The sequence below is a fragment of the Castor canadensis genome, chromosome 3 (genome assembly GCF_047511655.1).
Source record: "Castor canadensis chromosome 3, mCasCan1.hap1v2, whole genome shotgun sequence".
Lineage (NCBI taxonomy): Eukaryota > Metazoa > Chordata > Mammalia > Rodentia > Castoridae > Castor > Castor canadensis.
Window position 1 is genome coordinate 49,826,940 of NC_133388.1, and position 24,333 is coordinate 49,851,272.

At 33.9% G+C, this 24,333-nt stretch overlaps 1 protein-coding gene across 22 annotated transcripts in view; it reads right to left on the bottom strand.

The window, feature by feature from the left end:
* Nucleotides 1-24,333, bottom strand: part of Ktn1 (kinectin 1) — a 97,255-nt gene that overhangs the window by 16,556 nt on the left and 56,366 nt on the right. For 7 of the 22 annotated variants that reach the window (XM_074067916.1, XM_074067919.1, XM_074067928.1 and 4 more), the window contains 19 exons: nucleotides 23,497-23,531; nucleotides 23,015-23,105; nucleotides 22,258-22,326; nucleotides 21,613-21,650; nucleotides 20,829-20,919; nucleotides 20,609-20,677; nucleotides 19,470-19,507; nucleotides 18,798-18,888; nucleotides 18,653-18,721; nucleotides 18,139-18,176; nucleotides 15,948-16,038; nucleotides 15,113-15,181; nucleotides 13,801-13,835; nucleotides 11,859-11,949; nucleotides 9,755-9,841; nucleotides 6,143-6,232; nucleotides 1,838-1,918; nucleotides 991-1,080; nucleotides 769-861 (listed from right to left, as the gene is read on the bottom strand). In XM_074067916.1, coding sequence (XP_073924017.1) covers nucleotides 769-861; nucleotides 991-1,080; nucleotides 1,838-1,918; nucleotides 6,143-6,232; nucleotides 9,755-9,841; nucleotides 11,859-11,949; nucleotides 13,801-13,835; nucleotides 15,113-15,181; nucleotides 15,948-16,038; nucleotides 18,139-18,176; nucleotides 18,653-18,721; nucleotides 18,798-18,888; nucleotides 19,470-19,507; nucleotides 20,609-20,677; nucleotides 20,829-20,919; nucleotides 21,613-21,650; nucleotides 22,258-22,326; nucleotides 23,015-23,105; nucleotides 23,497-23,531 — 1,356 coding nt within the window. The remainder of the gene's footprint in view (nucleotides 1-768; nucleotides 862-990; nucleotides 1,081-1,837; nucleotides 1,919-6,142; nucleotides 6,233-9,754; nucleotides 9,842-11,858; nucleotides 11,950-13,800; nucleotides 13,836-15,112; nucleotides 15,182-15,947; nucleotides 16,039-18,138; nucleotides 18,177-18,652; nucleotides 18,722-18,797; nucleotides 18,889-19,469; nucleotides 19,508-20,608; nucleotides 20,678-20,828; nucleotides 20,920-21,612; nucleotides 21,651-22,257; nucleotides 22,327-23,014; nucleotides 23,106-23,496; nucleotides 23,532-24,333) is intronic. The other 15 variants (XM_074067921.1, XM_074067925.1, XM_074067935.1 and 12 more) reach the window with 6 other exon arrangements.

The following is a 24,333-nucleotide window of genomic DNA, read 5'->3' on the forward strand; positions in this document are numbered from 1 at the left end:
AGGCCCAGATAAGATTTATCTTTTAATGGTGCTAGGGTTGAACACAGGGCCTTGTACCCTAAGCAAGTATTCTACCCTCTCAGCCACACCTCCAGTCCTTTTGCCTTTTGAATTTGTTTTTCAGATAGAGTCTCACACTTCAATCCTTATACCTGTGCCTCCTGAGTAGCTGAGCTGAGTAGCTGGAATACAGATGTTGTGTATCACCATGCTCAGCCCTAAAACACTTAATTGTTAAATATCAATTAACTGGTAATCAGCTGTATTTCACCCCCAAATGCACTAACACAGCATACCACCAGCAGCTTGCACACACTGGCCCAAGAAAATGATTAACAGGTGGCACTCTACCACACCCATATACACGGGAAAAAAATTAAGACTGCACAGTAACATTCAGGTTCCATGAACAAAAATGACTTAGTAACTTTGTCTTAAATTCTATTATAAGTTAAATACCAGTGTTTTTAAAACTAGTTGTGAACCCAGAATTCTTCACCCTGTGTGATCACACAGGAGTTCTAAAGTTCAAAGCACTTTACATACTACATCACCACCCTTTGGTCATACTATAGTGATCTTCAGACATGGTAGGCATCAGAATCACCTGGAGGGCTCATTAAATACTTCACCAACACACATTTCAGGTTCAGAAGTCTGGGTAATGCCGAAATGTGAACTTCTCACATGCTCCTAGATAACACTGATTCTGCTGGTCCAGGCCCCACATTTGAGGGCTACTGCTCTAAGATATTCTTTTTTAAATACCTGCTTAATAGTCTTTTGTGACTCATCGACCTTAACTTTCCATTTATTTTCTTCTTGCTCCACACTTCTCTGCAGCTTCTGTAAAATTCCTTCCTACAGACAAAAATATAGTTGTTTGGAAAAATTTATGTTCTAATATCAATATAGACTATTTAGGCCATGAAGGAATAGGTTAATGATTTAAAAACAAAATCAAAACATAAACTAAAAATCATTTCCTACTGTTTCTGCAAGAACGGATTTATATTTTTCACACTCTAGCTGTAACAATGTGTGCATTTCATCAGCTTCTTTCAATTTGTGCTTTAGAACCTGCAAAGAATGAAGTAAAGAAAAATTCTGTAATTTTCCCTATTCGGTTCTGGGCTTCAAGTTTACTTCAGTACTTAACATTATATTATGATAAATGGCTTCAAACTGTTTATAATGCGACACTAAATTTCAATCTTCCTAAGTAGCAATGAAGTTCAATAATCTTTTTGGTCACTTGGTGTCTACTATAAAACTCTTTAAACATGTTCAAAATAAAATATATCACACACTTTCACAATAGGCTTGTTACTCTATAGCTAGATAGTAAAATCAAAGTAAAGACAAATATGAATGTCACAATGCCTGTGTACATACGGGAAAGGGGATTTCATTCCTCAACTTGGCATGTTAAGGAAGCAATAATAAATCCCCACAATACCAACAGCCAAAGACATCATTAATTAATTAATTAATAATGTATTTAAGGACGCCTTAGCAAACCAGTGAGATTCTAACTATCTATACCTCAAATGATTTTTACGTTTTTAAACTTGGGCTAAAAAGAGTAATTCGATATTAAGTTTTAGAGTGATTAAGACATACAGTTAAAGAAAAGGAAAACATTAGCTTTGTACACAAATCACATACAAGGAAGATATAGCATTTTCATTAAAATGAAATCACCTCCTTACACACTCTGTAGATCATTATGCTACTAATAATATATCCTTTATCTTTTCAAAGCTCACGCAAGTTGAGTTCTGATTTGCTCTTTTTCCCGTGTTTGGTCTAAATACAGTTTGCTTCTCGAACTAACCTTAACCTCCTCTGAACCTGAAGTTCCAGCTATACATTCTTTTGCCTTCTTTTCAAATCCACGTAACCATTCACTGTAACTCTGTAGGAGAGAAATAAAATGTCACTAGTTTCTAAAAAATATCTAACAGAAATACATGAAGCATTTAAAATAAGCAAATTAGACAATAATGAAAGAAACCTACACAGACAGCACCATTACACTTGAAACTTCACAGAGTAACATAACTTTCACAAATTAAACATAATCCAGTCTTAAAATAAACACTAAAAGTATACCTATGTGCTATCAAAAGAAAATCTTACTTATCCAAACCAAGAATATCAGCAACTGAATTCTGGATTCAAAGGCAGAAAACCTGGGTTTACCAGGGATAATGACTTCAATCTTTAAAACAGTGAAAATCCAAAATGAATAATTTTTCAAAACTTTTCTTCAGGTAAAATATTTTTTTAAAAACTAGGTATATTGAATTCAAAAACTAAAAATCCAATGATAGAGGAGGTAAATTCAACTATGATATACTATAAGAGCTTTGGTAAGTATCACAATGCACCCCCAGTACAGCAATAATATGGTAATTTAAAAAAAATCCAACTAAAGATGTTCTGGTTCATCTTTGAAAGTACTCCAGCCTTCCTGAAAAAACACTTCATTCAAATTAAGAAAAATGTATTACAGTCAGGTATGATGGCTCACACCCATAATTGTAGCTATTCAGGAGGTATAGATCATGAGGATCACAGTTCTAGGTCAGTCAAGGGCAAAAAATTAGCAAGACCCCATCTTAACAAACGAGCCACATGTGATGGTTCATGCCTGTAATCTCAACTACACAGAGGGTATGGAGGATCACAGTCCAAGACTTGTCCCAGAAAAAAGTGGTAGACTCTACCTGAAAAATAACTAAAACAAAAACAAAGACTAGGAGCATCAAATCCCAGTACCACCAAAAAAAAAAAAAAAAAGTATTATAAGCTGGGCACTGGAGGCTCATACCTGTAAATCCTAGCTATTTGACAGGCTAACAGTAGAAGGATCTAAGTTTGATGCCAGTTCAGGAAACTAGTTTAAGAGATCCCATCTCCAAAATAACCAGAGCAAAATGGACTGGAGGTGTGGCTCAAGCGGTAGAACACCTGTTTTGCAAGTGTAAAGCCCTAAGTTCAAACCCCAGTCTCACAAAAAAAAGTATAAAAACCCATAATGAGAACTGACATGCAAACATTTGTGTTGACAGACTGACTACAATGCATGTTACAGTTTTAGCCATTATTCTAATTTTAGAATAAATTATTTAACTTTTTTGATGCTTCCTATATGAATTTTAAGCTCTGAAAAATTATTGAGTACTTGTTCCATATGTTAAATCCAATTTCTTAACCCTTTGGATTAGTTTATTTGAGGAAAAATAATACAAAATTTCTATGAACTCCTATAACATGAAGCTTTATTCATGTGGCTGAATCAGGATGCTCTATAAACCATAATATATAAGAGTAAAAATAAAAGTGGGTGCTGGCATCACCCATAGTGTAATACGTATCATGTTAGTTTGCAAAGCCTGTCCATTTTAACAGAATGATATTCTCACATTACAAATCCGAATGAAGACTAACTGTATAATATTAAACTCATCTTCAAATATTGAGATCTAATGTAAGTTAGATCAGACAAAAAACTGACTTAATTGTTTGAAGTTTGTAAACCTCCCTACAGTTCATGTAGTTTAATCTCTCCTATCTGCTGATATGCTTAACTAAACAACAGTAAGTTCATCTATAAAAGTCCTTTCATATCTCATGATTATGTAAACTTTTCCTAATATTAATGAAGCCTAACACCTAATTATTCTTGGTATCCTTTAAAAATCTAAACTAGTACTTTATAAATAACACATGCAAAGTTTAAAGTATTTCTTAAAAACAGGCTACATTCAGAAACATTCAACTTTTACAAGCATAGGAACAAAATCCAAAGAATATCATTCATGTCTTACAGTGATTTATAAATAGGATCATGAAGATTTGGTTATTGAAGGTAGATAGTGGTGCTATTAAGAATTAGCCTAGCTAGATATGGTGGCCCAAGCCTGTATTCCTAACCAAGGTCAGGAAGATCTTGTACTCCAAGCCTGTATTCCTAGCAAAGGTCAAGAAGATCACGGTTCAAGATCAGCCTAGGCAAAAAATTCATGAGACCCCATCTCAACAAAGAAACTGAGTAGTGATATGCACCTGTCATCCCAGCAGGATAAAGATTAGGGTCCAAGCAAAAAGCAAGACCCTATGTAAATAATAACCTAAACGTAAAATGGCCTGGAGATGTGGCTTAAGTGATACAGTACTTGCCTGAGTGTAAGGACCTGCCTTCAAATCCCAATATTGCAAAAGAGGAATGAATGTGGCCTAGATGTAGAGATGCATGTTTGCCTCAGTGCTCAGGAGACTGAGGAAGGAGAATTGAGAGCTTGAGGACAGCCTGAGCTACTTAACAAATCCCTTAACAACAAAAAAAATGTTACAATGAAAGAAAATTCATGCTGCTGATAATCTCACACAATCTTTAAGGAATATAAACTGCCTATCATTAACTCTCTTGGCTCATAAATACATCCACTCAAAAATACAAAGTAGAAAATACACAGATCATAATCACAAAAATATGAAACATATTAACAGCAACCTGTTCTCCAAGGTATCTTTATATAAATTTACACAACGTAAGACATTTCATCAGTTCAACTTAAGTATAGGGATCTTTTACACTGATCAAGCCTGGATGTAACCTTGATAGTTACAAACGAACTTCCTCTCCTTACTTTGAAAGTAGGCTAAGACAGAAGGCAGCTGAACTCAGACCATATATAGAATAGGCCATTAAGTTTACTTACCCAACCCCTAGCACCCACACCTAGAGGAGCCAGAGCTCCTTACACAAACAGGTGATTCCATGTTTGGGGTTGTAAATGCACACAGTAAATTAGGAGCATCTTGTTAAGCCACAAAGCACAGAAGCTATTAAAGGTTAGAAGTTTAGTGTCAAAAGGGCTTGACAGCCAGTTTAAATAACGACAAACAACCATCACAGACCTTGTGATGGAAGTGAACAACACTGCTCAGGAAGCAAGGGCATCTCATCCTAAACCCAAAATATTGAGCCTGAATCACATTAGGCCTCACTATCAGCTTATGGGATACAGAAAGGGTAGAGAACATGATGACACTAGGAATGCAGTCAGCTAAATCCAAACTAGAGGAAACTACCAGATATAAAAGATAAAGTGTGGGCAGGGGTGTGCTGAGAGACATAGGGAAACCAGTTGAATTAAAAAAAAAAAGATTCCTTAAACAGTTACATGTTGACTTTAGTTGGGTCCTGAGTAAATCAAACTACAATGATTTATTAATTACAACAGAAAATTAATGTGGCAACTGGACGAATGCAAGCATTGACTCTATGAAATTAAGAATGTATTTTTAATAAAGGGATTATTATTTTTTGAAACGTGTTGAAATAGTTACAGACGAAATGCTCTGAGGCTTGAATTCCTTCAAAATAATTAGGGTAATATAGAGAGGGAGATAAAACAAGACTGTCTATTTATTAATACAAGGCATGTATTCATAATTGCTGAAGTGGTATACTGGTTTCATTATTCCATTCTCTTTACTTCTCAACATATATAGGATTTTCTATTAAAAAAAAAAAAGACCCCACCATTTTAGGAAATTCACATGCACTCTCACTGGCCTTTTCTGCTCTCAAATACTTACTGTATTAATTTTCTGAACCAAAGCCACTTTTCTCTCCCACTCAAAACATGTTCAACCTTAAATAAAGCAAGCTGTTCTCTATTATCTTTAAGACTTTTGCTTGAAAAAGTTAAACAGCTGACCAAAATCTTAGCATTCTGTCATCTTGTAAAAGAGCCTGGTTCATAGTATCAAATACATTAAGAAATAAATTGTTGCTAAAACTAAAAAGTAATCAGTTAAAATTAAGTTCTACTTTGAACAAAGCCATTAAGAATACTATTGGTTTACTGACAATTCAGAAACACTTCTTATCCAAATATGATATTTATAAAGCCTCAAATTGTATTCAACACATTTCATGTGAATAAGTACAAATGAGTTTTGAGCCAAGTTATTATTCCCAACTACTCAAAAACACCATGGGTTAGTAATAGGATAGATTAAGGAATCAATATACTATCAAAACCAAGTGCACAGACAGAGCAAATGCTGTGTATTCACAACCTTTCTGAATGTCAGGTTAAGAATAACAACAAATTAGTCTTACCAAATTAGGAGGAACAGACACCTTTGGAAATAATTTTTTCAGAACTTCTTTAGCTTCCAACTCAACAGCTTCCACGTGTTGTTGTCTTTCCTAAAGAAGAAGATACACCAAATCAAACTTGGAAGATTATAGAATTTAAAAACAGAAAAAAGCTATGGTCTTTAATACTAAAGGAGGAAAAAGGCAATTAAAAATTATTTTAGTACTGACAAATGTCAAAATTTCCCATTTTAAGGTATTAAAAAAATATTTCCATTAAGAAAAAATAGTAAATATCCTATATTAATCTAGCCAAAACAATATCGGACAATAGGGACATTTTCCTTGGCACTAGAAAGACAGTGATTTGCCTCTCCAGGTACAATATTCATACTCTCATTCTCTCTCTCTTTTACACACACACACACAACAACCCACTTCCCACAATCTTAGCAAGAAATATGCATGTGGACAATATAGCTGAGGCTTACTAAGTAAATCTACAAAAAAAAAAAAAACACCTATTGCCAATAGACTATAATGCCATGGGAATAAAATGGCAACTTTCATATTTCCATCTTCAAGGTCAGGTGAACCTATTTATGCTAAACAAAACAAAACTTTGATGAGTGGTAAAAATGGTAAAAAGAGTAAAGAGAACAAGGAAAAACTGATGTTATATTACTTCACTGCTGCCAAGCATCAAGAAGATTAACTCTGACACTTGAATATGGACTTAGCTGTAAATGTAAGGTACTGCAACTGTGCATGTCTAAATCTGCTGATTTTAAATCCAACTCCAATGGATACCAATCATGAACTCAAAATCATTGTTTGTCAAAATTAGGGAAATGATTCATCACACCCTACCCCCCACCCAAATCACATGTTCAAACTATCTCTACAAGATTTTAAAAGAGAAATACCTATAAAATGCACATCTAAATCAAGCCAAAACTATCTCAAAACAATGCTTCTAAAGTTCAACAAATGACAAGAAGGCAAGCAAGCCAGCAATTTCCCAATCATATCTTCCCCCCAAAAATTTAAGTGTTTGTTTCTTTTTTGGAGGGTGAGACTGAGGTCTGAACTCAGGGCTCTGCAGGTGCAAAGCAGGAACTCTGCCAACTTGAGCCATGCCTCCAGTACCTCTTTGTGTGGTTATTTCAGAGACAGGGTCCTGTGAATTACTTGCCTGGGTTGGCCTCAAACCTCAATCTTCCTGACCTCAGCCTTCCAAGTAGCTAGGAATATAGGTGTGAGCCACCAGCACCCAGAGATCTTTTTGAAATCTATTCCTGATTTAAGATGCACACACTTCAACTTGTGAAAATTTAATCACATGAAAATTTAAAATTTACACAACAAAGCCAGAGCCTTTACCATATTCTATATACACAAAAGCTGTTATTTTATTAAAGATTAATGGTAATATTTTAGAATAGGTGTTTTACTTAAGTATTTTCAACAATTCAGTAAAGTTCACTAAATTATAGGAATATACCAAACTGCATAAATAAGGTGTATGTGCTCAAAGAAAAACAATTGCTCTTTCAGAGACAATTTAGAGGTAACTTTACCATTTGACCAGAAAAATGCTAAAGCAATCCTTAAAGGAAATCAGTAACGAGAAGAAACTGTGGAACAGAGCTTTCTAAAAACTTACTAAAGGAAAAACTCGAACTAAATAAGTAAGTCTCTAATTTACAATCCAGAAGCACAAAGAAAAGTTACTTTTATTCTCTATTAACAATTTTAGCTAAAATCTTTTCATTTGATATAACAGTTTGGTTGTAGATAGCAATTTCCATTCTACTTTAACATGTGGAAAAGATCTAATGTTGGAAACTGCATTATAATTTCCATTATCATTTTTATCTAAGTGAAATATATATATAAAATATCTTCCATGTAAACCTGTCATTTATAGTAGCTCCTTGCAAGTCATTTACAGTTGTTTCATAGTAGCGCATGCCTGTAATCACAGCACTTTTGAGATAGAGATGGGGATCACAAGTTAAAGGCCAGCGTAGGCTACAAACTGAGACCCCACCTTAAGGAAGAAAACAAAAGTTAGCAAAAAAAAAAAAAAAAAATTAAAATAAACAATCCTGGAAGGCAGTATATCATTTTCTGTTACACTTCAGTTGACTGTTACTTATTTTTATTTCTACCACCTAAAACACTAGAGGTATTCTACACAGTTACTTTTTCCAGCACAATCTGTGGCACTGGGTCCATCAACATTATTTTACACCTTATGCTATCAAGGACAGCTATATTCTGCTGAAACAGAAGACTATAAATTCTTTCCTCTGAAGGCTATCAGCTATGCAAGAAGCCACCATGTGCATAATTATAGCTATCTTTTGGAATGATATTATATGAGAGCACCTTTGGCAAATGGCATATAATTTCTGCAGCAACAGCATCATCAGCACAGTGCCTAGCTATTCAGTCTCACTAACAACACAACAGTGATAAACAAAGGTAAAGACAAGCAGAAACCATACTGGAACCCTTGCTGTTGACAGAAATGACTGTCACAATTGCAACCCCTCACAATGAAACAATAACGTCCTATTAGACCTACATTCTTCTAGTCTCTGGCCTAAATTTCTCTGGTCCTAATATCTGTGAGCTACCTCAAATTTGAGTTTTAGTGAAAATTGTAGCATGAGTAAGTACATAAGTACAAATCCACTGCACTAAGAAAAATATAATGACAAACATAAACTTAACAAAACTTATAAAAACTATACTTGACTAAGAAAGTCTTTCATATGTCCTTAAGACTTGTACCACACAAAACACTTTTAGAATGCTGAAGTAAATCATAAATGCTCCTTCCTCAACCCATCTGAAAAATTTAATACTTCTGTTCTACATTTATTCAGGTCTCATAATCTTGAAAAACTTCTGTTATAATTCTTCAGTGATGGACAAAAGGCTCAAGGAGAATGTCATCCATTGTTTTTTGAAGACAAAGGAGATATATGTTTCAAGAGTACTTTTATATTCTGATCAAGAGAATTATCCCTCATGCTAGTATTTCATACTAAACACAACACAGGTATCATTACTATCCAGCTACTTCAAAATCTGAAGTTTAAGCTCTTCCCACCCCCACCTTTAAGGAACAATCTCCAGTAACCCAGAACTGATCCCTCTCTTTGCAGTACTTAGGACTTACATCATTTTTCTACCTTGTCTGAGTCTTCTTAACAGGCACCAGGAAACCTAGTTCACTATAAATCATAGATACACGCTAGGTTTATAAATGTGTTTGTTAAATCAGCTAGATTTCTTTGTTTCTGAGTTCTCATCAAAGTTCTCTTATCTACCCCAACAGGCACACTGCCTCATAAAGGCCTGCATACATAGGATAGCTCTTCTGAGTCTCTTCAGCTTAAAGTAATATTCATCAAAGATCCAACAATAAGGTCCCAACAAATGAGCATGCCCAAAAATAAAGCCTCAAGGAGATGGAAAAAAAAGCAGATGTGATAAATGTGGATGATAAGGAAATTTTATGTTTAAACTGCAGTAAAATCAAATGCTTTAGTGTGATTTTAAGACAAGCTGCAGATTTTCTCTGTTCAGTGGATTGTTTCTAGGAGTAAGCATTACAACCTTGGAAGTCTTGGTCACTTTGTCCTGCAGCATTTTTTCAGTTGATGCCAATGCTTCCATTGCTTCCCAGTTTTTCTCCCGAAGGTCCTAATCATTTTTAGAAAGAATGATTTCAGTTTATCTGTTATTGAAAGACTTGCTTTTCACTTCATCAGTATTTTGCACTGCATTTAAATGCTGGTTACTGCAAAATTATTTCAATGGGAAAATATGTATATTAGCAAAAAAAAAAAAAAAAAAAAAAAGCAATGTTTAGAAGTTTGAATGAGAAAAGAAAGAGATCTATTTTTCATGTTTTAGTACACATACCAAATACGCCAGAGTTTAAAATAATTACAGTGCTGTGTGGCAAAGAAAGCATTCAAAAGTAAACACATAAACCAAGATTACTAGATAATTTCAGGTACACCAAACATTAGAGGATTAAGAACGGAGTAAATATACAAGTACAGCAAAAAGCTCCCTTGTGTTTTTAAAACAAGGCCTAATATTGCTTGTGGAACTTTACGCTGCAGTGTAACACTTTTCCTTTAATTCTCTTTTAATAAAATCAACACATTTCCAATCTGCATAGGAATGACATGGTAACTCACTGTTTCTATGTCTTTCTTGGCATGGTCAAATGTATATGCCAACAAACAACCTGACACAAACTGCATGAGCTAGCTGATTGAGGCAAATAAGGAAGATGGGAAGGTATAAAATACATTCTCTTTGAGGATAAACGAAGGTCACTAAAAACAACTCTAAAAGATCTAAATTTTAACAATAATTCTTTAGCAACTATAAACAAAAACAATGCTCTATTTCAGACTTACTTCAGAATTAGAAATCTAAACATAAATGGGGACGACAATAATCCTCGTTTATTGAATGCTTACATGCCACATACTGTACGTGGCACTTCACAATTCCTCATTAATCCTTAAAACAAGTTATGAGGTATTTATTCTCATTTATAGATCGGGAAACAGGAGCTGAAGGTTAAAAAAATCTGGCCAAGGGTACACAGCAAATGAGTGGCAGAACTAGAATGGACTGACACTGCACCCTGCTGGCCTCCCATATCCTGACTCTTTCCACACGCTTCAGGGCCTCCAATGCTGCTGCTGCTGTGTTATACTGGCATTCCCATGCCCTCCTCATCTCAGAATCCCAACAATAAAACACATTTAAGATGTTAGCAGTATATCGGCGACTTCACCTCAAATTTTGTGGCTTAGCAATACTGTTAGTGGTATTATGCAACACAGAAAGGGCAATTCATGTACCTAATTTTGACAAACTCAGGGATGCAAAAAACTGCCAACTTGTTAAATTAACAATTTAACAAAAACTTTGAAAATTTTAACTTACATTAAAAAACACATATCCATTTATTATCAATATCTCCTTAGATTTCAACATTTTGGTCTTGTTTAAGACTTAGCAATCATACTTTTGTATGCAAAAATATCTTCTCTAGCAAAAATGTTTGCATTCTAGATAAAAGTTATCACCTTTTGTTAAGAGAAAATTTACAAAACTCACCTAAATTTACTATTTGCTTGATAAAAGTACTAGAATTTATAGTTCTTAAAGAACTGTTGCTTCCTATTTTAGTATAAATGTATTTAGATTCTAAAGTTTCTAACAGACGTAATTACCAAAACAGCACTACCTCTCAGTTTAAAAAGACAAGTTCCTGAAGGCTTGAACCTATTAGATTTGAGCATTGGATTAGTTTTAGTCCACAACAAAGCTAGCCCAATTAAAGAGGAAATACCTTTGATTTTAAAATACTGAGTTTGAAAGAATTACTTTTCCACATAATAGTTCAACACAAAGTCAAGTGTACTTTTAGTTTAAAAAAAAAACTCTGAAGTGTAATAATTATAGCTCTAATACTTCAAATGACATTCCTAAGTATAAAAATTGGTCTGTTCCACCTATTAAAAAAAATCTACTTTCCAATAAAATGATTACTCTCATAATACTCCCCAAAAAGCTACATAAAGATTAAGAAATCTAAAGTAAAAAGATTCAAAGAACAAAAATTCCTGAACCATCTTTCAATGTTGAAGTAATAAAAAGAAAAGCTTTATTCCAATAAAGATTTGCTTACATTGTTTTTCTTCCTCTGGTGCTCAACAGCATCCTTCAAAGTATCTAACTCATTCTGGAGACCAGTTATTTCTTTCTCTTTCTGTGAAATTCTAAACCAGAACACAAATACTTCTTTTAGGTAAGCAGCAATTTTATATGAGCAATAATACAACCTAGATACTGGGTAAATGATAATACAACTTAGATACCTACGTATCACTATTTGTTACTATAAAACAGTGTGTAGATGATGCTTTGAAAAATGCATTAACTTAATACCTTGTCTACTGTTTGTTAAATGAATTCTGAATTTCAGAAATGATTTTGAAAATAAGTTTGTGCACATAAAATGAACATGCTATATTCATGCTAAGAGAAATCTCAACCCATAGAAACCAGTTCATGAATATATTAACTGCTGCTTTTTTAATCTGAATCAACCTAGTAGCTATTTTCAGAGTGAAGTGGATACAGAGGTAGTCCTTGCAAACACATACTTTTTTTAAAAGATGGCAGTGAAATCTGTTATAACTTTAAGTGGCACCACAGGAAAAGTGTTTTGTTGCCATTTTCACCTAAATCTCAGGGTTTGTGAGCTTTGTTTTGTTTTTGCCCTGTACAATGATTTAGTTACTTCTCAGAAAGGCAGAACTCAATGGCAAGGATTCACGGTTCATTTTTCGGCTATAGGTCAGGGTGGCTTGTGTAGAAAGTTAAATCATACATAGCTCTGCCCTAAGAATAAGACTATATAAAAGCAGTTGGCACTAGGGTTGTTTACAAAGTTAAATCAAAGACAGCTATTTCTTGAAGGCTTATTTGAAGCATCTAGCAACAGAGTACAGCCATGTATACCCTTGATAGAAGAACAGCCTTTTATCAAGGAAGGTTGTCCTCTTTAACAGAGTACACAACTTCAGGACACACAGGATGAAGAGAAAAGGGGGTCACTACCTAGCCAGCCAGATCAGCCAAATAAATCAATCCTGGCAATCAATGCAGTGACAGGTATCAGAGCCATATCATCCTCACATCCACACATAGTTATGGGGTTGCCAGCCCACAGTCTGGTATTTTTTCTTCTTCCTTTTTTTTTTGGTCTATGTGGCCCAGACTGTTCTCAAACTCACAGGCTTGATCATTCTGCCTCAGCATCTCATGCAGCTGGTGAACTGACAACACCCAGCCTGTTTTTATGTTTTATAAAGGGTTGTTTAAAAAATAGTATGAAACAAGAAAACTGTGACCCACAAAACCTAAAATACTCAATCTCAGGCCCTTTACAGAAAATGTTTGAAAGGGATGTGGATATTGTTCAGTGCTAGAGTGCTTACCTAGAAAATGTTTATAGCTCCTTCTTCATACATTCAATCTCAAGACCCAATTTAAACAGTAATAATCCTAACCTAGTAAATGACCAACTTTGTAAACAAGTCAAAATAGAACATTTAAATTACTTATATTACCTTTATCAATATATTTAACGTGACTGGCATTCAGCATTGTTGAAACATTCTATAGCTTATTAGAAATGACCTTATTAAATGAGCAGTCTTTTAGAGAGAACTCCAGGCTGACAAAAATGTTAACAATGGAAGGGCTAAACCAAAATTTGCATCATTCAATTGTATAATGAGACCCAGAATAAGTAAGATTCAGCAGGATAAATGAGGTAACTGAAGGTAAAGGAGTAAAGCCTTCAAAGTATAGTTTAATTTGATTATTTTCTGACTGCTTGAAAAAGAAAAAAATCTCCCTCAACAAAATATTCAAAGAAATCCAAATAGCATAAAAAGGTACGTTAAGTTAGCCAAAGGCACAACAAGCACTACTGACCTGCAGTTCAACACAGAACTGTAAAAATTAGTGAGCGTTCGAAGTTACATTTAATTGCTTCTCTGAGAACTACTTAGCATATAAAGTTACCACTTCCCAAATTGTGAATCAAACTTATTACTTACATTTTTATGAATTCTTCATGAGGAAAAGAAGATGCCTATTAAAAAGAGTCAAATGTTATTTCAAAAAAAAAATTTCTAGAATACAACAAAATTAAATTGTCAGATATAAATTAAGAAAACACCAAACGTAAAAAAATCACATACTCCACATGCAAGCACCTTGACTTTAATCAAATGGTTTAATTATTAACATACACAAATTCACAAAATGTATAAATTCCAATCTTCAATGTCACTACAGAAACCCTTTACTTAACTTCCTACGTGCACAGCATTCAGGTAATACTTTAACTTTTATATTGCACAATTCATATTTCACTATATAAATTTTTTTGTTTTTTTGATGGGTCACTAGGGTTTGAAGTCAGGGCTTTGCAGTTACAAAGCAGGTGCTCTACTACTTGAGCCACACCTCCAGTCCATTTTGCTCTGGTTATTTTGGAGATGGGGTCTCAAAATATTTGCATGGGCTGGCCTTGAACCACAATCCTCCCAACCTTAGCCTCTCACAAGTAGCGAGGATTCCCAAATAGTTAGGACTACAGGCATGAAGCACTGGTACCCAGCTCACTATATAAAATCTTTAAGCCTCCAGAAGTCAAAAGATATTTAAATGAAATCAAAAGAAATTGAGTTTCTTCACACATAACAAAAAGTTAATTATGTAAAATATGAAAATGTACAGCCTTCCAACATGGTACTTATTTCTTAATGACTACCATCTCCCAAACTAAACTAGCAGACGTTGCTTACCAACAGGGACTCTTAACTCTTTGTCTCTCAAAATACATTCTGGTCTATCCATATGTGTTCAGAAATAAATATGAAAGAAAAGGAAAAGAAAAGAGAAAAACTGTGGATAATCTATCTTTTCTAAAAACCATTATTTTAAATTTTATTTGTACCCAGTAGAAATACTCCTTGAAATAATAAACAGTGGTAGACCATTACTTATAATATTATGTATTTGTTAGTTTCTCTCCAGTTATTGGTATTTTCTTTAGGGAAGGGAGAAACAACATATACATATACTGACCTATGTATAATTTTAACTAACCTGCTAAGAAAAGCATTCTGGAGGATCAAAAAACACACAGATAAGAAATAGAGCTGGAATACAGATAGTAATATTATTTATGTGTATTTTCATAAATAAATTGCTTTGTTTTATAGGAAATTGATAAACACCTATAGTTTATAAAGAAATTTTTATCATCAATGAAAATGTAAAAATGGCAAGGACATTTACAGCCACTGGTTATATTATTTTTTTACCACATAAATAAAAAGCAAGACATCCAACAGTACCTACCTGTTGGTAGTTCTGCTGCTTGAGCTGTTCAATTTGAGATTTAAGCAATTTATTTTCATCTTTTATCTCCTATTTAAACAAAAATTAAACATGAAAACCTGGACAGAGATTTTTTATTTTCTGAAACATATCATCTAGAAAAATTCAAACACTAACAATTTTGAAAAGATATAAAAGGTCCTATATAAAATATACTATTCAATTATAGTTAATTATATTTAGTACTAGCCTGGGAGTCAGCATACCTCAATGGAACAAAGTAGTTTTCAGAAGCAGACCAATTCACCTGTAAGGATTTAGTATGGGGTGGAGGGGAGGGAACAGGCACAGCGGCTCATGCCTGTAATTCTACTTACTCAGGAGGATCATGGTTCTGGTTAGAGGCCAACATTGAGCAAAAAAGTTAGTGAGGCTCTATCTCAGTCACTAAAATTTGGGCATGGTGGCATGTGCCTATTATTCCAGCTACACAGCAAGTGTAAACAAGAAAATCATAGTCCAGGCCACAAATACAAGACAGGATTTGAAAAATAGCTAAAGGGGCGGGGCGGTCTCAAGCAGGAGAGCACCTGCCTAGCAAGTGTGAGGCCCTGAGTTCAAACCCCAGTACCATCCAAAAAAAAAGATAGACATGCATGCACTTACATGGAAGGATCTCAAAAAACATTGGTAGTGGGTGCTTTCTCAAAAGATATACCACCATTAACAGTAATAATTTGTGAGGAATGAGACCCAGTATATCTGGGTGAGGGGCTCTTCTGTATTCTATTTTCTCTTATGGTAGTTAAAACTTTTTTTAAAACACACAAAGACAATTTTAAGCAATCATAGTTACCTGCAACAGCTTTGTTTTGCTAGAAAGATCACTCTCCCTCTCTTTTAGCATAGCTTCTACTCTCTTCATTTCATATTCCTTTTCTTTCAACCTAGAATTTTTACAAAAACCTTATTTTACTAATGTACATTAAAAAAGAAAAACCAGACTCCAGTATCAGCCTTAAAAAAAAAAAAAAAAAAAAAAACCCACAAACAATGCCTACCAGCTACAGCTATAGCAATTTATAACTGTTTTCAAAGACAGCATTTCCAGGATCAATCTACTTCAAATTCAAGAATAACCTAAAATTGCTACAACTTATTTTACATTTAACATTTTTTAAGCAACTAACTATGGCTTTATCTAGGAGGAAACTCTAAAAACAAAGGTTAACAGTAAAATTATATTTCATCAGTCTGTTATAAAAATTACTACTTGAAAAGAAATGAGTTTTGCTCCCAAGACTCTTAGCCATAATTTACTGACCCCATAAATTACAATATCCTTGTCCTGAAAGGATGCTAAATATAATTTAACCTGGTACTCCCCTTTACCAATCTAGATGTAAATCTTAACTCAATCTATCCCTCATGAATCCCAATTGCCCTTGTTATTCTAAGCAAAAGACATCAAAGACAACCACTTAACAGTATTAAATGATCTGTATAACTACCTATTTCCTCAGAGCATAAACCCATTTTATCCATTTCCACATCCCTAGTACCTAAAAGTATGTAACAGATTCTCAGATACTTGCTTAATAGAATGCTATTTCTCCCACTTTAATCTAGCATTTTATTTATTTTAAATATGGGGCATGGCACTGGGGCTTGAAGTCAGGGCATTGCGCTTGCTAGGCAGGGCGTTCTACCACTTGAGCCCTACCTCCAGTCCTAATCTCACATTAACCTAGAAAAAATACCAAGACCCGTATAGGTACATAAGAAAAATATCCAAACAGCATACATGAACAGTGGGATTAAAGAATGAAAGAAAGGGTGAATTTAAATGAATATTGCTTAAGTGAAGGAAGCCTATCTGAAAAGACTACAGTCTGTATGGTTCCAACTATGACATTCTGGAAAAGGCAAAACTATGGAGAGAGCAAGATGATCAGTGGGTGCCAGGAATTCAAAGGGACTGGGTGGAGTAAATGAAGGGAGGGTAGGATGAAAAGGTAGCACAAAAAAAAAGCTATTCTATATGATGCTATAATGATGCAATAATATACTGTCATACATTTATTAAGACCTAGTGAACCCTAGTAGAAACTGTGACATTTACTTAATAATAATAAATTGCTATTGGCTCATCAACTGCAATAAATGTACCATAATAATGCAAGTTATTAATAATAGGAGGAATGGGGGAGGGGGTAAATGGGATATCTCTGTACTTCTGTTTTAATTTTTTCTGTAAATCTAGGACTGTTCCCCCAGAAATAAAATTTATTAATTTATTAAGAGGACAAGGAAAATGTAAGGTAGAAATAATCATAAAATTTATGATTTATATACCTACTAAAAAGAGACCACAAATGTGTCTCTAGGCTTTTGCTTAACAGAGGAGAGCAAAGCACCCAATTAGTTGTATAAATAAATGCATAATCATGGAACCAGGAAGATTCATCTGCCTTGTTTTCCTTAAGTTAAATGACCTAATAAATGTCTTCAGCACCTCATTCTTAAAGACATAATTTAAAGGAGCGACTTCTTAAATCAAACAATAAAAATTGATTGGCAGAATGCCAAAGAAAAATCCCTTAAAAATAATTCTACAGGGAACCAAAATGTGTTTCAGGATGAACATCTGCAAGGACTGACACCTCCTATGCTGAGTTAACATTTTTATTATTCAGCATAGAATAACAGTTCTATTTTCCCTATAAGCAAATACTATTATAGAAAGATTGAATATTCATTATCATTTTATAGCTAAGTAATCTCTTTACAATAATTGCATTCTTTGTTTTAAAAAACAACTTAAAGCTAGTTTATATTTATAGAAAGAATATTTGAGAAAATGGGTATGATAGGGTTAGAAAGGATAAAACTTTTGGGTATTTGAAAGCATCTAAAGGAAAAATAGAATTTGCTTCTGGACTATCATTCTGAACAATAAAGGTAATAACTTAGAAGGTATCAATGAATTTTAAGCACATTCTGAAAAATAATTTCTTTTTAAAAATGCTAGCTAAAAGTATACTTACACAACTTCAAGTTCTTCAAATTGTGATGGAGAACATGCCTAAGAAACAGATTCATATTTTAAATGCTAATATCAAAATAAACAAGATACCCTAATATAAACAGAATCACTACCCAATAAAAAATAAAATAAAATAAGGCGTAATTATGTGGTAAACTTAAGATTAGGCCATGTATAAAACAGTTTTCTCTATCAAACTTAAATTTTCATATTTATTTCCTCAACGATTTCAGATTAATACACCAACTAAACACAGTTAAGAATGAGCTTAGAGAAAAACATTTGAAAAAGGAAAGAGAAGGAAATGCTTCTAAGCTTAGGTTGACAAATCAGCAATAAAATGAAACTTGACAGGAATAAAAATTAACTTATTTTAACAATAACAACAAAACTATAGCACGACATGATTTTTCTGGCAAAGAAACTGAGACCATACAAGTTTCTTTACTTTTCAGTATACTAAATAAAGGTTTCTATTCCCTGTGTAGTACATTTGTGATTTGTTTACACTATACCTCTTGCAAGTTATGTTGGGCTACTTCTTGAGCATGTGCCTTTAAAGATTCATTTTCTTCTTGAAGATCCTTAAAAAGAATTAAGCGTAAATTGATATTCACATATTTAGGAAGCTGTTTTTTACTTTTATTTGTAACTTCTCACCTGTAGCCATTTCCCTGTATTAGCGAGGTCTTTCTCCTTCTCTTCTAAAACAGTCTTCATGGTATTCATCTGCTCCTCCTTTCCTTTTAATCTGACAATAAATTAGTAATGAAAACGTTAAATGACCATAAAATTTTAAAATACTCAAAGACTGGAAAAATCTATTTCAGATAGTTCTCACAGTCCAAACTGATTTAAAAAATTACTCTAAATACAAAAGCACACAAGTTCTGGACATATAATCAAATTAGAGGATATTGATGAATAAAGAAAAATGTCTGGGCTGGGGCAAAGCTCTGAGCTCAAACCTCAGTACTGGAAAGGGAAAGGAAAAAAGGAAGGAAAGGGGAAGGAGAAGAGGAAGGGAAAGGAAAAGAAAAGAATGAAAAGGAAAGGAAGAAAAAAAAACTGTTTTATAACTGACTGTTCTATCACTGAATACTCAAAAATATTCCAACTGTAAGTCAAGAAAAATGGTACGTCGTATCTGTTCTCCTTCCCACAACAACAAAAAAAAAAACCAAAAAAACAATGGGTTAAAGCATAATGAAAAACTTAAAAACTTCAAGGCCTTTTGAAATATCTTCTAAAATACTACTTGAAATCATATAGAAGCTATGATTTTCATTATGTTTAACATGTGAAAAAGTTAATGAGAAAAATGATACTCACAAGTTCTGAAGCTCGTGAACTTGAGAAGTGATAGATAACTGAAATACAAAGGACAGAAAAAGCAATAATCCTTTAATTTACCTTATTAAGCTTTATAATGTATACATTTCAAATTACAAAGACCCTAGGTTAAGTTTTTCATGCCAAAATGAGAAGTGTTTTGGTTTTGCTTTCTCTTGACTCTAATGACAATAAGGGTAATAAACTAAAATATAACAGAGAGGAGAGAAAAGACAAGGAAGATGGTTTCAAATAAGTGTAAATAATGTGATTGTCCTACAATTGTGATAATTAAGAGTATTAACTAACTCTCCACATACTTCCCTACATTAACAGAACTCTTCTCCAGCCCAGTTTTCAAGAACTACTACTCAATGGTATGCTTTACTGTCCATCCCTAATCTCTCTTTTACTAAACCATACACAGTCTAATAGTACCTCTTAGCCCCCATTCTCTGCCCACAGCCCCTTCGGATCTTAGCTTAGATCAGCTCTTCAGGAGGAGCCTCTTCTGAACTCTCAATTGCTCAACACATTATCTTCAGTCATCATTAACACAAGACTGTGGTAAGTAGGAGAAACTCAATAAATATTGTTGAATGGATCTGTCATATGAATGAATCTCTTCCATGCAATCCTCACCATTTTTTAATGAAGATTAAATGTAATAAAAACCCATTTACTTCTAGAAAAATAAAATAAAACCCATCTACCTCTAGAATCCCCCAGTAAAACTTATATTTTGTTCTACCAGCTGAGGTTGAATAATACACAAACTACAACTAAACACTCCAGTCCATTAGGTTTGTGTTTGTTTTCATACGGGGGAATTAAAAACAGATTTACCAAAGTGTTTTGTTTCTTTTTATTTAAGTTGGTAAACAAAAATAAGCACTAATTCAGAAAACTTTCCAAGAAAGGACATTAATTAAAAGTTTTAAAAGATATGCAGATTATAATAGCAAGGAGACTTTCTCAAATCAGGAAAAAAAAAGAAAAGAAAAAGCGCATATAACCCAATATACTTACAGCATTAAGCGATTTGTTTTCTGAGTAACAAGGGAAAAAGGAAAACTAAACAGCTTATAAATAATACGTATACTAATAAATCTATCATGCTATGGCTCTGGGATTGTTACCTGTTGAGCCTTTTCAAGCTGGACATTTCCTATTTCTTCTTTTAGAGCCTTTATTTCCTGTTTCAAATCCTTGACAATGACAAAACAGACAAGATTGGACAATGGAAACACAGAAGTTGACAAAAAAAATGCAATGCACAGACAAACACATGAAATTAAATGATATTAACTAAACTTGATAAACAGAAAGCCACACAAACTGTTCTCTCTCTCCCAATACCTGAATAGTTTTCTCCTTATTAGCAACTTTGAGAAGTTCAACTTCTAGAAGCTCTTCCACAGACTTGATCTTTCCATCTTTCTCATGGATCCTTAAGTAAACAAATGAAGTATTAACCTGAATAGAAATCACCAAGATCTACCAAATAAAGTTAAAAAAAAAAAAAAAAAAAAAAAGCACCAAATCACAGGAAAGTACTCCAAATCAACTCCTTCCTATTTTAAGTAAAACAGCAGCAATATTTGCAAACAAAAGTGGAAAGGGCAGGGGGATGCTTAAAAGCTCCTCTAAGATGAAAATTCGTCAGTAACTATCAGATGGTTAAACTCTAGGCACACAAGAAGGTGATGTGCTTCAAAAGTCCCTGAGGAATGTAAGATTTGTAGCATGAAGGACATAGAAAACAATCAGGTTTCATTCAATAATAATAAACTTCCAGGGCTTTGAAAGCTGTGGCACAACTTATAAACAGTTACAGCATTAAATTTTACAGACACCTCAAGAACAGGATACATGCAAGGAATTCTTTAACAGCTCCTGCTGCAACACAGAAAAGTGGCAATTTGATAACCACATGAAAAGGGACTCAATTATGGAAATGGATTTTTTTAATAAATCACGTTGAATTTGGGAGTACAGCTAACTTCCCTTAGTCCATTAATGAAATATTCTAGAGTGAAAGTTAAACTACTGTATATCAGCTATCCCATCAAAGCAGTGAAACTAGATTTATGAGTACTAAAAATAGGCCACAAGAAAAAGGCCAGTTAATGTTATCACTTACACTTTTTTAAGTTCTTCAACTACAGATGCAAAAGAAACCTGAAAAAGAAAGGTACCTTACTTTGTAATTTTCTCCAACTATGAATGGGTCAGAAATAGAAAAGTACATAACCCCTATATTTGCCACCATACCACAGTTCGAATGAAAAAAGCAAACCCAGGAATTCTTTCTAAATATTTTTAAGTATCCTGATGAAAATCGGTTAACATTTTGTAAGTAAGCAGCTTTAAAGATACTTACAAGTGTAGGCCTAAAGAAAAATCACTAGATAAATGTTTAAATTATTTAATTAACAATTCCAACCAGATGAAAAAACTACAACTAGGAAATTTCCTCATTTCATGTAGACTCTTTTGCTATTAGTCCTAATTTATATGTGTATACTCAAAATCTTTTATCACTATGGTAAAAAGAAGCAACAAAATCTTATCTGGTATAGTCTACATAGTACCTGGCATGCAGTCAGTTTACAATAAATGGCAGCCTCTATAGTGACCATAAAATCACTGCTCATTCACTGACTAAAGCTGTACTTGAAGTTTCCCCCAGGAGCAGAAAGGGATGGGCGGCAGCTGCAGTGTGTTATGTAGCCACTCTGCTCACTGTTTAAGAGAGAACAGTTGCTGGGTCTGCTATGCACATTACCTGATCATTCTGCTTGGCCTTCAAGGCCTGAACTTCTTTCACCAGGGTTGAGTTTTCTGTTCTCACAGCCTTTTTCAAAGACACATAAGCACAACACACTTTTATTTTCTGAAAAATTAGCTAGCTTCAAAATATAGTAGCTTCTTATTTTTCTTTAGGTAATTCTTTTACTTTATGGAAGGCCCCCAAATCTTTCTTCTTCCATGTCTACAGCTCTGTACTTCTACAGCAAATCAACTGGTTTTTTAATTCAATTATCCCCAAACATATTTCTGCTTACATTTCCATAACATCAAAAGCACACAGTGTGCCACTTGTCAATAGAGCCATGGCCCTCTCTAAATTCAAACACACCTTTACAATTACTCTTCCCAGCAACCCTGTTCATATCAAGTTAATGAAAATGACAGTAACAATAAAACAGAACTCCACTTTTCTTTCTCTAACCTCCGATACTATTTTATGGAATTAGGAGGTCTGCTAGTAATCATTTGGTTATAATTTTAATATAGGTGCAAGTGAGGAAGCATGTATTACAAACTATAATAACCCTCATTAAGACACTGAATGCCACAATCAACTATGCATTTTCTATTTCTAAAGAAATCTTATTTAAATGTAATGAAAGAGGACATTTTATAAACTTATATAACTACTATTAAGTTTAAGAAGTATAGGAAAACCTTATACAATTACAACAAAACCCCTTTGTGTAAATGGAATAAGTGTAAGGAAAACAAACTATAAAATGCTTTACATTCAGTTCCTCCTCTTTAGTAGCCACCTGAATAAGTCCAGTTTCAAGTAATTCTTCTACAGTCTTTAATTTCTCATCTTTTTCTTGAATGCTGAAATTAGAAATTTTGAACATAAGGTCAAGGTAAATAATTATCATTCCTACATATTTTATACAAATCAACCCCTCTGTCCATTCTTCCTTACAAACTCTTAATTCTACAAAGGTTTATTCAGTCATGTCTGAGGGTGCTTCTTCCTGACCAGTTAAGTGGAACACGCTCAGGCAGTGCATGCTCACCTGCAGCCTAAACAAGTCCATCAACCACCACATGACACCCACTAACCATAACACAATCCCAGCTAACCCACAGCATACCACACCGCTCTACCACATGGTACAAAGAGAACTTGGGTTAGGTTAATGTATTCTTAATAATTATTTTATCTCAAATTGGCAGAAATGAGCCATTAAGGTATAGAAAGGAAAAGTTAAACTCTTACCATTTTTCCATTTGTTCCACAACATCTTTATTAGGCTAAAATTTAAAAATAAAACAAAACAACAACAACAACAAAAAAAAAACACCAAAACAAGTTTAATTCCACTAAGTTTGCATGAGGTAAAACTAGTTTAGAAATAACTACTTACAAAATACAGCAAATTGCCCTGTAATTTTGCTAATTACAAAATTAATTCAAAAGAGAGGCATCTATATACAAAGGACACAGAAAAAAAATGTATATGGGGCTAGCAAAAAATATGAAGAAACTTATAAATAGTTTTAATCAATACAAAAGATAACCTTAACATGAGTATGAGAGAAATTGCTTCAATACCCTTGTTCACTGAATATAAAAAAATCCAAGACCCTAAGATCTGGCAAGACAGAAGAGCCTCTGGTCTTTCTTTTTTTTTTCCTAATTGACTTTTTTTTTTCTGTACTAAGGTATAACACTTACATAGGCAAATGCACAAATCCTGTGTACACCTTAATGGACTCTGAATATGTACATACTTTGTAACTACCACCCAGACCAAAATACAGACTATTTTAAAGGTGCTTTAAACTGCAGAAGCAATACAAACGCATCTGTTTATAAACATACAATGTGACACGCAAGTGGTCCCTCTTTAGCCCTCCTCCTAGGATCCCCCAGTGCATACACAAGTCCCCACTGCTGTAATTCCATGGCTGTCTGGAAGCAGGACTTCCTCATCATTCACAAAGCTTTAGGCAGCTAAGTACCTAACCAGAGAAGTGTGAGATCTTTCTCCCTGAACATTCTCTACTATTCATCTCTTCTCCCACACCCACTCATGTTATCTTGCTGCTTTCC